At 39.5% G+C, this 14,475-nt stretch overlaps 1 protein-coding gene across 2 annotated transcripts in view; it reads left to right on the forward strand.

Annotated features, from left to right (window-relative positions):
* The first annotated feature begins 4,511 nt into the window (after window positions 1–4,511).
* The window catches only part of Eip63F-1 (Ecdysone-induced protein 63F 1), a 289,880-nt gene continuing 279,916 nt past the window's right edge, over window positions 4,512–14,475 (forward strand). Inside the window, exon 1 of one of the 2 annotated variants that reach the window (XM_065231903.1) lies at window positions 4,512–4,883. In XM_065231903.1, coding sequence (XP_065087975.1) covers window positions 4,830–4,883 — 54 coding nt within the window. In that variant the 5' untranslated portion in view covers window positions 4,512–4,829. The remainder of the gene's footprint in view (window positions 4,884–14,475) is intronic. The other variant, XM_065231905.1, reaches the window with a different exon arrangement.

The raw sequence follows: 14,475 nt of genomic DNA on the forward strand, positions 1-14,475 counted from the left end.
TCCCGCACGGTACTTATGCAGCCATTCCATAGCAAAACGATATAGTGGTTCTCAGAATTTCGTAACAATTGGTAGTTTTGTTCCTTATCGAAAAATATTAGACCCGTATTTTTATGTTCTCATTAGGATGACCATTTCTATGTTAGGGTGGTCCAAAAAATCGACTTTAAATTTTTTTTTCCAAAAATTAATTTTTTTTAAACCATTACTTTTGAACCACTGGGCCGATTTGAATGATCAAAATATCAAATGAAAGGTTATTAACAATACTTTACAGAAAAAAAAATATATAAAAAGTTTTAAAAATTGGAGTTTTTTATAAAAGAACTTTGATTGCATTTGTTTTTTTTTTTATAGTTTTCATGGTTTGTAGACAATGGGCGTGACACGTTTTTATATTTTTCTTTGAAAATTTAGGCTTTTCTATACAACATATCAAAAAATCAGCGATGTTTTTTTCTTCGTTTTTAGTTACGATTTTTTGAAATTATCATGTTTAGAAATTTCGCTCATAATTCCAATACGACTAGATTACCCTGCGTCTCCATTGATATATATATCGAATGTAACATGGTTACATTACTTACTTATTTCAATTTCTGATCCTTGACTAGAAATTTATTAACATGATGATTTCAAATTATCGTAACTAAAAAACGAAGAAAAATACATCGCTGATTTTGTGGCATGATGTGTAGAAAAGCCTAAATTTTCAAAGAAAAATATAACAACGTGTCACGCCCAAGGAATCAAAAATATCTCCAAATGCAAAAATGACAAGCGATCAACGAACCGAATAATAACGCTATGTCAGAAGTGGAAAGCAATAATGATATAATCTTCTTTGTACTTTTTCATGACAAGCAGCCCGTGCGACACAACTCATTCGGGGCGCTAGAAGGAAACGAGCAAATTGTTGGCAAGCTGCTTCACGAAGTAAAGCCGAAGATGATACACGTGTGTTAATGGGAATTTTTTTGTTATGTCTTTTCCCGATTCATATCAAGCTATGTCCTCATCCGTGTATATTGCAACAAAGCAGGCAAGCAATATATTATTATCCTTCTACCACTCGGATCGAGCTTTGTTACAGAGCGAGTTTGTCATGGTAGTCGTAGCAACCGTTTTGTCTGTATCGTTGGTTGCTTTATGTGTTTGGATTCGCTGGTCACGCCCATTGTCTACAAACCATGGACCACCCTAACATGGAAATGGTCACACTAATGAGAAAAAAATGGGTCTAATATCTTTCAATATGGAACAAAACTACCAATTGTTTAGTTGAAGATGCTAATTTCAAATAACAGACTGTAGTGGTAATTTTTATACGATAGATGGAGTAGATGGAAGCATAGAGTTGATAGTTCCGTTAGAGTACGGCAGTGTGAAGATTGTATATAGATATTAGACAAGCGAGCTAGGACAACTTTTAAGGAAGGTACAAATCGGTCGTACTCTAACGAAACTATCAACTCTATGCTTTCATCTACTCCATCTATCGTATAAAAATTACCACTACAGTCTGTTATTTGAAATTAGCATCTTCAACTTCAACTATGTAAATCGTTGACTTCACGTAGAAGAAATACTAAAAACATATAGTCAAAGTACCAATTGTTACGAAATTCTGAGAACCACTATATCGTTTTGCTATGGAATGGCTGTATGTGTAGCTGACTTCATTATGTTTTAAGTATTTTGTTTGTTTCAATGATTCTTCCCAACAAACAATCTGAATTGCATTATAACACTATCGACTGGAAATGCTTTCGGCAACATGGGGCTTTAGGTAGTGATGAAACGTCGCTAGAACTAATCCACAGCCGCAGCCCGTATATGAGCAAGTTAAACGCGCACTTTTTTGCCTGTAGATTTGAAGAAACACTTCAAATCTCCTCATCCATTCATGTATGCGTTAGGTAAATAAGTGTGCGTTTAACTAATAGTGCCACATTAATGGTCATTCGATCATTTTCAACTTCTATTAAATTTTCATACTGCCCTACTCTAGCGGAACCATCAACCTACCCTCTCAGACAATTATATAGCTAATAAATTGTAACACGAAAATTTTTAGCTGAAGTAGCATATTTTTATCTGATTAAGCTTCTATTCACTAGTTGTGTTTTTGATATATATTCACTAGACTGATGCAAAATTTGAAATGTTCGAAAAAAATTGCTTGATTAGCCTCCCACAATTTAAACTCATGTGGTAAGAAACTGATTTGGCACAAACCATTTGAAGTTTATATGGAAATTACTATGGGAAACCCAAACTTTTTGTTCACTGTCTTCTAGCCTTTTTGCATATTGCCTTGTAAACAAGTTCTATCGCTATTCTTATGGCAAATTTTCTCAGCTACAACTTTGCACAAGACCGTTTTCCAGCCCAACGTCAAACTAAATATTTATTAATTGATTAAGAGATTGATAATCTTATGGCATGATTAAGCAGCTAGAGGGTGTTATGAAACGTACGGGCTTTAACATGCGGGGCACGATCTTCAATAAGTTCAGCCAGTTCATCTGCTTTTCTGACGGCGTGAACATTGTCGGAAGAACGTTTCAGGCCGTGGCAGAGCAGTACACCAGGCAGAAACGTGAAACAGAGAAGGTTGGATTAAAGGTGAATACGTCGAAGACAAAGTATCTGTTAGCTGCACAGAAATTCAAAACAACCCAAAATTAAGTTCTGTCCACTCATCTCCCATGTTCCGTACGATAAGCCAAATTTGGGTAAACCGGCTCAAAGTAGTTTGCATTTAAGCACGGCAAAAAAAAATACCCATCGCTAAGTTATTTTCAATTTTTTCTACCCAAAATTAAGTTCAATTAACTCAAATTTGGGTATATCGCATATTACTCAATTTTGGCTTCTCGTACGGAACTAGACGGTTGAGTCGAATCTTTCGTTCTATTTTTGACAACAATAGCGAGAGGAAATGAAACGGGCAGAGGTCAAATAACTCAAATTTGAGTTTAAAAAACCCAAGCGGTGGGTAGTTTTGTTTTTCTGTGTGGAGGAGCCGAGCGGGATAGGGCTCGCATAGGCAGAAGCGTGAATATCGACGGAGATGAGTTCGAGGTGGTGGATGAATTTGTGTACCTCAGATCATTGGTGACGTCGGATAGCAAATGCAGCAGAGAAATTCGTCGGCGTATTATTGCCGGAAGTTGTGCTTACTACGTAAACTTTACCTCCGTACTAAATGTACCATGTACAAGACGCTGATAAGACCGGTAGTTCTCTACGGACACGAGACGTGGACGATGCTCGAGGAGGATCTGCAAGCACTGGGTGTTTTCGAACGACGAGTTCTTAGGACCATCTTTGGCGAGGTATGTGAGAACGGTGTATGGAGGCGAAGGATGAACCACGAGCTGGCGCAACTCTATGGCGAACCATATATCCAGAAAGTTGCGAAAGCTGGACGGGTACGATGGGCGGGACACGTTTTAAGAATGCCGGACAACAGTCCCGCAAAAATGGTGTTTGCCTCGAATTCGGCCGGTACAAGACGAAGAGGAGCACAGCGAGCAATATGGTTAGACCAAGTGGAGCAGGATCTTGGAATTGTGGGACGGTCAAGAAATTGGAGACAAGCACCCACGGACCGAGTGAATTGGCGTAACATTGTGATGCAGGTGCAATCCTGAGGGAGGTCGGACCAGGATAAGTTTTTAAGTAAGTTAAATTGTGGGCAACACTGTATTCTGCAGTGTGACATAGTAGCCATGATTTTTGTGACCTATTCAACGCCCCAGGAAAACCAATGTTGCCTGCTGAACAGTTGATTGAGGATAATCATAAGACATCAGTGACTGGAATAATTAATAACTTATGTTCCGTACATTTAATCGAAAAGTGGTCTTAAACAAAGTTGTAGCTGAGAAAATTTTCATCAAGCGCAGCTATCATTTTCTTAAGCAGAGTGAACTAGTTAATTTTGAGATAGATATTAACCAAAATTTTGGTTTTCCATAGTAATTTCTATATAAACTTCAAATGGTTTGTGCCAAGTCAGTTTCTTACTAAATAAGTTCAAATTTTGCGAGGCTAATCAAGACCCGATTCGGAACCGTTTGAGCACAGTGGAGCGAAAATTTTAAATTTCGCATCAGTCTAATATTCACCGACCTTCATACTTGTTTATAATCTCCGACCTAAAATGGATTGAAAACAGTCTTACCACACAAACAGAAAATAATCAAACAAAATAATATGCCCTTCGTTAAAGCCGTAGGATAATTGACGATCATTTTCGTAGAAACAAACTTAAAATTGTTATCAAACAGGAAACGAGTTTTCAAGCAAGGCGATGATCACCGAGTTCCGACCACTCTCTCTCTCGTCCTCCAAAGTCTACGAAGCGCGGTGATTTTCCCTAGCAAGAGTTCCGTCCCACCCCAATTGCGACTGTGTTCGTTGTTTCCGTCGATGAATGGGACGTGCACGGCTTGTTCGGCGTATTTTCACAAACAGTCGGAGATTTTTTTCGGTCGCATGCATAACGTTGCCCGTGTCCCATTGACTGTATAGTTCATCTGAAGACGCGCGTCTCTTACAGTTTTCTCGGAAATAAATTGCGGCTGGTTAGTGAAATCGGATTAAGATTTTCGTGTTTTTTTGATTATCACCAGGCAACTGATAACGGTCGGTGGTTGCGAATAAATCTTGTGACAAGTGCCATAATATCCAAGTGAATCAGCAAGTCTTTGTCAAAATAGGAGAGAATCTCCAAGAGTGAAGGCGGTGTGTTGGTTAAGGAGAAAATAAAAGTTGTGCATCCAATTTAGTGACCTTTGATATATCCTACTCCGTTCTCGATGTCAGCCGCCGTCAACAGGGGGGCGACCGCCAATCCCAACGAAAGCGATGAAGTAAGTTACTTAGGCAATGTCCTGAACAGAAAAGGACCAATTTGCAAAGTTGCAGTTTTGTATCATGTTTTGCGTGTTGATGCTTTGCTTTTAGTTTCTGTTTGTGGAAAATTGGATCACTGCCGAGGATCAGGTATGTATAGTTTCTTCGGCGGCGATGGCAGCACTCGTTTTCGCGCCAACAATTCTAGTGTGAAATTGAACTGCAAAGTGCGCTGCGGCTATTTTTAGCGTTTACTCTATACCTGTAATTGTATTATATGGAGGGATATATTTTCGTTTTCTAGAGATGGAAATTTGTCAAACATTACGGCAATGAGAGATGTTTGTAAGCGTTGGGACTAGCTGAGGAGATAAATAAGCCTTAAAAATGGCTTGTTGTATGTTTTGAGATGCAATGCAAATAGATTTCTTTATTTCAACAAAGGGCTTTTCAAACAATCGTACACAATTTTTAGCAAGATCGGTGCCAACGTATTTAGTCACGTTGTCCCGAATTGAATTCTTCTGCTTGACTAGACCAAACTGGAATTTTACCTGGCTACCTATTATGAGTCGAGAATTTTGTTCTTCTTCTTCTTCTTCGTTGCCTTTTTTCCCTTGATTTGTTTTCCGTCGATCTTGTTTTCCGTGCTGAGCACCAATGCTACCGACGTGCCAGGAAGGCAGCTTCCACACCTGGACCCTACCTATCGACCCATCAACTCATGAACCGGGGACCAACGGCTTTACTTTTCTTCCGAAGGAAGGCGTGATCAGAGATGTTATGCCTCAGAACATCCCGGAGGCGCCGACTGGGATTGAACCTAGGCCTGCTGGGGTGAGTGGTAATCACGCTTACCACTACACCATCGGCGCCGCTATTCGTTGCATTTCATATTTCTTATCGCATATTAGCTTATGGCGTGCTCTCAACTTAGTGTTCTAGATGGACTTCCACAGTTATTAATTGAGAGCTTTCGATGCCTGTATCATTTTTGCATTAGTATAAATGTGTGGCAAGTGAAATCATACTCGATGCCCAGGGAAGTCGAGAAATTTTCCAACCTGAAAAATTTATAGACCGGACCGGGAATGGAACCCAGCCAAATATTTCCTCGACTATTTTTACGAATATTGTTGTTTATGCAATCGATTAGTTCGTACCGAAGAAAACTCCAGTCATACCAACTCACCCTCCATGGTCAAACCCTCGTTTGAAACGTCCTAAAAGCTTCTGGAATCACGTGAAAGATCATCGAAAGGAATCGGGTCTGCCCTCTACGATGTTCAACGGGGATCGAGAAATGTCTAATGTGGATGGTATCGCGGATCTATTCAGATCACATTTCTGCAGTGTTTTCGTTAACGAGGAGCTCTCTGACGAACACGTTTCAGATGCAGCAAGTGAGGCTCCCATACGTTCAGTCGTTGAATCTCATCCACCTTTATCGAGAGATGACGTTCAAACAGTAGGCCTTCGCTTAAAAAATTCTTCCAGTATCGGCCCGGATGGAATTCCATCTGTGGTGATAAAAAACTGTATAGGAGCCGTGAGCGCACCACTAGCATTTATATTCAACCTCTCGTTGAATTCTGGAATCTTCCCTGATGGCTGGAAGAATTCTTTTGTTTTTCCTGTCTTCAAGAAAGGCGATAAACAGCCAGTAATCAACTATCGAGGCATTGCGGCTCTGTGCGCAGTTTCAAAACTTTTTGAGCTGATAGTTTTGGATTATTTTAAACACACTTGCTCCAGTTACGTTACCTCCGAACAACATGGATTTATGCAGAAGAGATCCACTACATCAAATCTCGTGCAATACACATCTTTTATAATTCGCGAACAAAAAATTTAATAAAGGCGAACAAGTTGATGCTATCTACACGGATCTCTCTGCTACGTTTAATAAAATGAACCACACGATTGCTGTTGCCAAATTAGAGTGATTAGGGTTCCATGGTCCCCTTCTTAATTGGCTTCGTTCTTACCACACCGGTCGTCAAATGTCAGTGAAAATAGGTGACCGTATTTCTCAGTCGTTTCCGGTTTCTTCTGGTGTACCCCAAGGTCGTCATATTGGGCCGTTCGTATTTCTGCTGTATTTGAATGACATTCACTATTCAATCAGGTGTCCGAAGCTATCCTATGCGGATGATTTTAAACTGTATTTTGTCGTAAAGGATCGTAGTGATCCTTCGTAGTTTTCCTTCAACAACAGCTGGACGTTTTTGCTACTTGGTGTCACAAGAATAGGATGGTATTGAATGCCTCCAAATGTTCCATCATCACTTTCTGCAGAAAAAAAAATCACCCACCTGCTTTACGTACAGCCTTCATGGTCAGACACTGAATCGGGAGACTACAGTCAAAGACTTAAGAGTCATGTTAGATTGTCAACTAACCTTCAAGGAGCATGTGTCATATGTCGCCAGTAAAGCATCTTCTCAGCTTGGCTTTATTTTTCGCGTTGCTAAAGATTTCAGAGACACTTCGTGCTTGAAAACGCTTTATTTTTCGCTAGTCCGTTCGACACTGGAATTCTGTTCAGTAGTTTGGGCACCGTTTTACAACAATGCCACGAATCGACTTGAGTCTATTCAGAGGAGATTTGTTCGCTATGCTCTTCGTTGACTACCCTGGAGAGACCCTGTAAACCTCCCTAATTATGAAAGTCGTTGTAACTTGATGAGCCTCCAACTTCTCAGTGCTCGCCGTGACGTCGCTAAGGCTGTCTTCATCGCCGATCTCCTGCGTTCGGACATTGACTGTAGTCCACTTTTGCAACAGCTTAACATTAATATAAGACGAGTCAATTTGCGAACCCACTCTTTCTTTACGATCACGACTTCTCGCACAAACTATGGTGCAAACGAACCAATTACTAGCATGTGTAAAATGTTCAATAAATGTTATAACCATTTTGACTTCAATGCTTCCCGTGCTAGCCTATAGTATTTATTTTATAATGTTTTATCATCCTGATTAAGTAAAGATAAATGTTTCCTGATTAAGTTTAAGTATATATGTATCAGTAGGATTTTATGTTATCTGTTGATACGAAAAGAAGAGGTATTCCAGGGGCAAGTTTGGTCCTTCTGAAGTGGGCTTTTCCCTCGCAAATAAATAAATAAATAAATAAATAATAAATAAATAAATATCGAGTTGTAGATAGTTCACTGTATATCAAATACTTATTTCGCAACGCTTAGGCAGGTTCGTGGATTTAGCATGGATGCCGGACGTCATACGACAGATGGCAGAATGGGGTTTGGGTGAGCACACACTTCATTTAGTAAAGAACTTCCTTCTCAATGGCATCTTTCAAGTAATTCTGGGCAACCGGCGTGCCCCCGGGGTCGTTGATAGCAGTTACTTGGTTCATTCATTAATTTCATTCGCAAGAACAACATTTTTAAGTTATTAAGTTTTGGGTTTTCGCTCAATACTCCTATGCAACTAGACTACTATGCGTCTCCATTGATTTATAGTTACTGTATCATGGTAACTACGAAAACCATAACAGAAAAATAAATACAATCAATGTTTTTCGATACAAAATCCCATTATTATATTTTTTTAAAAGTATGTTTAATTAACTTCCACTTGAAATGTTGATCTTTGAATTTTGATTTTTGAAAAAAGTAATTTTTGAAAAAATCAGTTTTTTGGAAATGCGGGTCTAATATTTTGCGATAAGAAACAAAACTACCAATGTTTACAAAATTCTGAAAACCACTACATCGTTTTGCTATGGAATGGCTGTAAATATATATATAACCCCTGGAGCCTTGTTGGATTTCATGCTTCGTATAGCTGCTTCAATCTCCTGCAGTGATGGGGCCTCGGAATTGCTGCGAGTGATGCGCCGCACCCTAGGCGGATTATGCCGAGATGTTGATGGCTGGTTGGCCGTCGTGTTGAGTTGAGTTGAGAAAACAATAAAAGAGCTTTTCTTCCAAATCTCATCGATTTTTGTTTGCCATGACAGAACGTGACAGTGACAGTGTTGGGATCATTGCAATTACTAGCTCATTTATTGATATTATTGTTATATGCACTGTGGCAATGTTAAGAATGTATTCAGTCAGCAGATTGCTTGCGTAAATTCATCTAAATTAGCTAGAAATTGTGATGCCAAAACCGTATGGAAATTATTCTCATAAGTGCATGAACATTGGAAAATGTTGAGAGAACCTGTTTTCTCATTGTCACATGACGGCCATGGTATTTACCAGCTCTGATCATCAGTGAACATATGAATCTTACAGTGCTTTAAAACGGATGGTAATATCCGGTCGAACTCCAGACGAATCTAGAACCGAAATACCGTTCATACTGGCGACAACGCTCTGATGAGACAACGTAAACCTACCCCTAAGCTCCTCCTCTGATCCTATCCTTCGACAATGTACCCTTGTAACCTCGAGTATTCGGCCCAACTCCTACTAGACATAGAATTACGTGAATTTTGTTACAAACAGTGAACAATGAATTATCGACTCCGTAAAGTTAACGCGATTGAACCTTCCAAATAAACAAACTGAATATTAATGAAACAAGAAAATAAAAGAGGACTCAACATTGAGGCTTGAGCTAGGTCGGACATAATGGAAATCTGTTTGGAGAACGCTGCATTCACAAAAACTGCTTGCTTCCATTTTGAAAGGTAGGAGTGAATTAAATTAACAGCTGAACGAGTAAACAAAAATTGACCAGAATATTTTTTTTAAAGCTTAGTGTGCGACACTCTATCAAAAGCTTTTGAGAAATCTATGAGTAATTAAAAAGCTACACCTTTCCTCTTAATTACCGAATGAATATCATCGTGCACTTTCAGAATGACAGAAGTTGTACTGTGCCTACACCGAAAACCAGATGGAAACTGATACATAAGATTGCATCTTTCAATATGGCTATGGATTTCGTTTTTTATTTACTTTTTTGACGCAGGACACTACGTCTGTGATTTCTATAAGGGGGTCTCGATGGAGGTACACTTTGTGAAAATCGAAAATGGAACATGTAACGAAAGATTTGGAACGTTCATAACTCAGCTGTCCCTGGACCAATTTCAATAATTTTATCACCAATCGATCAGACATATTTGTACGCATCTGTTAAATTTAAGACTTTAAGACGCTAGAATATTACTATTGAAAATTGCACGAATGTGCAACTGTTGCTATGATAATTAATATTATCGCCGCCGACTGCCTGCGAAAAGCGATTTCCCTAACACAGATTTCAAAGTTGAATTCCATCCGATCTCACCAAATGGTGTTTATTCACTCACCGCGTGGTGAGTGGTGGTGTTCTCCAGTACGCAACGAAAGGCTCCCCACAAGCAGATAGCTATCAAGGCTGGCCTCAACCGCTGATCGGATTCAGTTCCAATCACCGTGTGTGGTGGTGTCCGGTCGTCGGCATCATCATCAGCAGCAGCAACAGTGCTTTCGGCACGTGGCGTTGAACATTGTTCTCCAGAACACAAAGAAAGGCTGCCTGCAAGCAGTGAGCTGCAGCCCACATGAGCATCCATAGAAGGAGGAAGAAGCCACACCGCTATTGATCGAAATCAGTAGCTCTTCGAGAGTTGCTGTGGGGCATCTATGTCAAGCGTGTCATACTAAGTAGTATAAGCAGAGAGAACCCCGCTCAAATTTCTATTCCTTCACAAAACACAAGCTTCTGCTGCAGTTAACAAATAAGATTTATTATATAGGACCACGTAATCCTACGTCACCATTGCGTACAAACCCATAGGGCTGTCCCTTGTAGTTTTCTTTTCCTTTGATTTGTGTTCTGTCGATCTTGTTTTCCGTGCTGATCACTAATGCTACCGACGCCAGGGAGGCAGCTCCCACACCTGAACCCTACACACTTAGAAAAAATTACCGACTTCAACAGCTGAACGGTCGGTAATGTGTTCGGTAATCGAGAACATTGCCGAAAAATCTGTAAACAGAATCAGCAAAATTAGCTGTCAAATTTACCGAACGATCGGTAACGTTCACCGAAAAAACAAGCTTGATTTGTAATTGATTTTACCGGAGAACTGGAATTTTAGAGTCGATATAGAAAATGAAAATGAAAATGATTTTTTAAACAGTCTACCGACTCAAATTTAATTTGCTTTAATATTGTTTCAAGGTGTTTTCTGGGTTTTATCAATTATTTAAATTAAATTCAAATAGGGGAAATGACGGCTTCGGCATGACAGACTATTTTCGGCAACACAAATTGAAACACTATTTTCACTGGATTTTCTTACGAAAACACTTCGCTGAATGCATGCAAACGATTCTTTATGCTTGCAGCTTCAATTTGACTATATTTTTACCACTGAGAAAAAGCAATCTAGCAAGGTTTTCTTGAAATGCAACACACGCACTACAAATTGTAGCTGATTTCGAGTTGCCGATAGAACAGCAGATTTACATGCAGTTCAAATGGAACGGTTGCCGAAGAAAAACTGGTTGCCGACAATACTCGCTCTCACTAGAGAAGATTGGAGCTTTGTAAAAGCGTTTCAAAACAGTTTTCGACTGAAATTGTTAGAGCAGCTTGCAGCAAAAGATTGTAAACAAACCAATACTGCATATGTGTGCGTTCCTTAGAGAAAAAGGCTATAGAAAGAAGGTCGCTGCTTAGGTTGCTGAGAATACGTAAATTCCCCTACTCAAATGAATAATTTTTTTTTTTAGTTCATTCAATGATGTCTCTGATTCACGGGTAGAACTTGCTTCATCGCATTGAATAGGCATTTCATGACCGGTGAAAAGAGTTGCCCCGAGTGGATTGTTTCCCTTCGTGGTACTTCCGGCTGGAACAAAGCTTACAAGTGGGTGCTTCTCAATTATATGGCGTTTTAAAGAATAGAAGTTTCTATATCTTGTATCACATTTCTGATATGTACAATCAAAAATTGTGTTTGCCGGTATAAAGTCTTTCTTTTTTATGTGGTCATTAATGTGACGGTGCATCATCTTGGTGTTGCAGCTGGTCCATAACAGCCTTCATAGTTGAACTTTTGATTTTTCACAAGTTTCCACTTCAGGGCTGTTACAACAGGCGCGGATTTCGTGAATTTCGCGGATTTGTCGCGGATTTGAACATTCAGTCGCGAAAATCGCGGAAACATTAAATGATGTCGCGAAAATCGCGAAGGGACTGATGTGCTGTCACAACAATTGTGGAATTCATTGTAACCTTTCCGTCCCGGATTATTTTGCTGTCATCAATTTTGTTGTTCATTTGGCTTTCAATTTTTTACCGGTTCAAACTAAACACCCTGTAAATAATCGAGAAATGATTCAATTCCATAAGTCACAGCGAATTTACACGGAAATTCCCTGAGGTCTGTCCAATGTGAGACATTTCCCTTATATCCAAATCGTCCTGGAGTTTAGTTGATTTGTTCTACTATTTCAACCAAGACTGCAATAATGTCTGTAGTATCGAAATATGTCCAAACAGATTCAAAGTGTCTATGTGGATTGTACCCGACCTATACGACCTACCTATACATATAGGTATGTTATAGGTTCTGAAATCATTCTGTAGATCAGATTATTTTTCTACTAGATCACCCAAGACTAATTCAATATCTGTAGTATCGAAATATGTCCAAACCAATTTGCAGTGTCTATGTGGATCATGCCAAATGATCTAGGATTTCGAAATCGATGTTTCGATACTACAGATATTATCGTAGTCTTTGTTGATCTAGTAAAACAAATCATCTGAACTGCAGGACGATTTGGAGAACCTAGATCATCTGGTATACGTGGAAATAATCAAACATTATCCATATAGACACTATGAATCTGTTTGGACATAATTTAATGCTACAGACTTCATCCCGGTCATGGTTGATCTAGTAGAATAAATCATTTGAACTCCAGAACGATCGCTTCTTCTTCTTATTCGAATTTCAAGCTTATTGATTAGTGCATATTAGCTTATTGCGAGCTCTCAACTTAGTGTTTTAAATGCACTCCCAAAGTTATTAATTGAGAGCTTTCGATGCCAATAACAATGCATGAATTTGTATATTGTGTGGCTAACACAATTATACTCTATGCCCAGGGAAGTCAAGAAAATTTCCAGCCCGAAAGATTCCCTCGACCGGGCCGGGAATCGAAACCGCCGCCTCCGGCTTAGTAATACCGTGCCTTTACTGACTAGGCTATAAGGCCCAGAACGATTTGGAGTACTTAAAACATCTGGTATACCATGACAATAATTCATAGACACTGTGCATATGTCTGGAAATATGTCGATACTAAAGACATTGTCCCAATCTCGGTTGATCTAGTAGATAAAATTATCTGAACTCCAGAACGATTTGAAGAACCTTGAACATCTGGATTACTCGAAAATAGATCATGCATCTAGTACAACAAATCAACTGATGTCCTGGACGATTTGGAAAATCTATAATTTCCGGTCACATATATACGATTCGGTTATGATTTGACAACGAAAAGTGCTAGGTTCATATTAGAAATAAGGAAGGCGCGTGATCAGAGATGTTATGCCTCAGAACATCCCGGTGGTGCCGACTGGGATTGAACCCAGGCCTGCTGGGGTGAAAGGTAATCACGCTTACCACTACACCCCGGCGCCGCTAGATGTTTTTTTTTAAGATTCGTTCAAATACCTTCGACAAAGCATGTACGATACTTATCGGTCTAAAATTAGCTAAATTATAATTTCTTTCTTCTTTTTCTGACGGCTATGCTCTACCGCCATCTGTTGAGCGTACTGTCTATCATAGTTTACTCAACAGATTACGGTAGTGTTTTAGCGACGATGTTTTTTTTAACTAGTTCGTTTATTTGGAAGGCTCAATCGCGTTAGTTTTACGGAGCCGATAGTTCATTGTTCTTTATTTGTAACAAAATTCACTTAATTCTATGTCTAGTAGGAGTTGGGCCGAATACTCGCGGCTTACTCGAGGTTAGAGAGGTACATTGTCGAAGGATAGGATCAGGGGAGGAGCTTGGGGGGTAAGGTTCCGTTGTCTCATCAGAGCGTTGTCGCCAGTATGAATGGTAGTGCGGTTCTAGTTTCGTCTGGAGTTCGACCGGCTATATGGTGACCAGTGGGCGACGATGAGACTCATCGAGACGGGGGGACAAGACAAACAAAAACTATTAAAGAGAGACAAAAGACAAAGGAATTTAATTCTTATACTAGACATTTGAAGAAACACATAAACCGACTGCATATAGCAGATATCGCGAGTTCCCAACACGTCTCTGATAGGAACATAGGGTTGCCTTCCTTGGGCCTCAAGGGTATTAAAAAGTCGCTCTCTGGCGGCGCAATTATCCGTACATTGCCAAACTGCGTGATCGATGTCATCGTAACCGTTTCCACACCAACCGATGTTGCTGTCCACGAGGTTTATTCTATTGAGATGAGCATCTAGCGAGTATTGGTTGGACATAAAGGGTGTCCACGATGAAATTGCCACACACAAAATTGATTCGCAAAATTCGAGTTTTCATCCGATTGCCATCAAATTTTCAGGGATTGAGAAATAACTATTAAACTTCATTTTACCATTTTACTCGTATTTTATTTACAGTCCATACGCAAATG

This window comes from Ochlerotatus camptorhynchus, unplaced genomic scaffold (genome assembly GCF_037179485.1).
Source record: "Ochlerotatus camptorhynchus isolate MF236.1 unplaced genomic scaffold, CSIRO-AGI_Acam_v1.1 ptg000361l, whole genome shotgun sequence".
Taxonomy (NCBI): Eukaryota; Metazoa; Arthropoda; class Insecta; order Diptera; family Culicidae; genus Ochlerotatus; species Ochlerotatus camptorhynchus.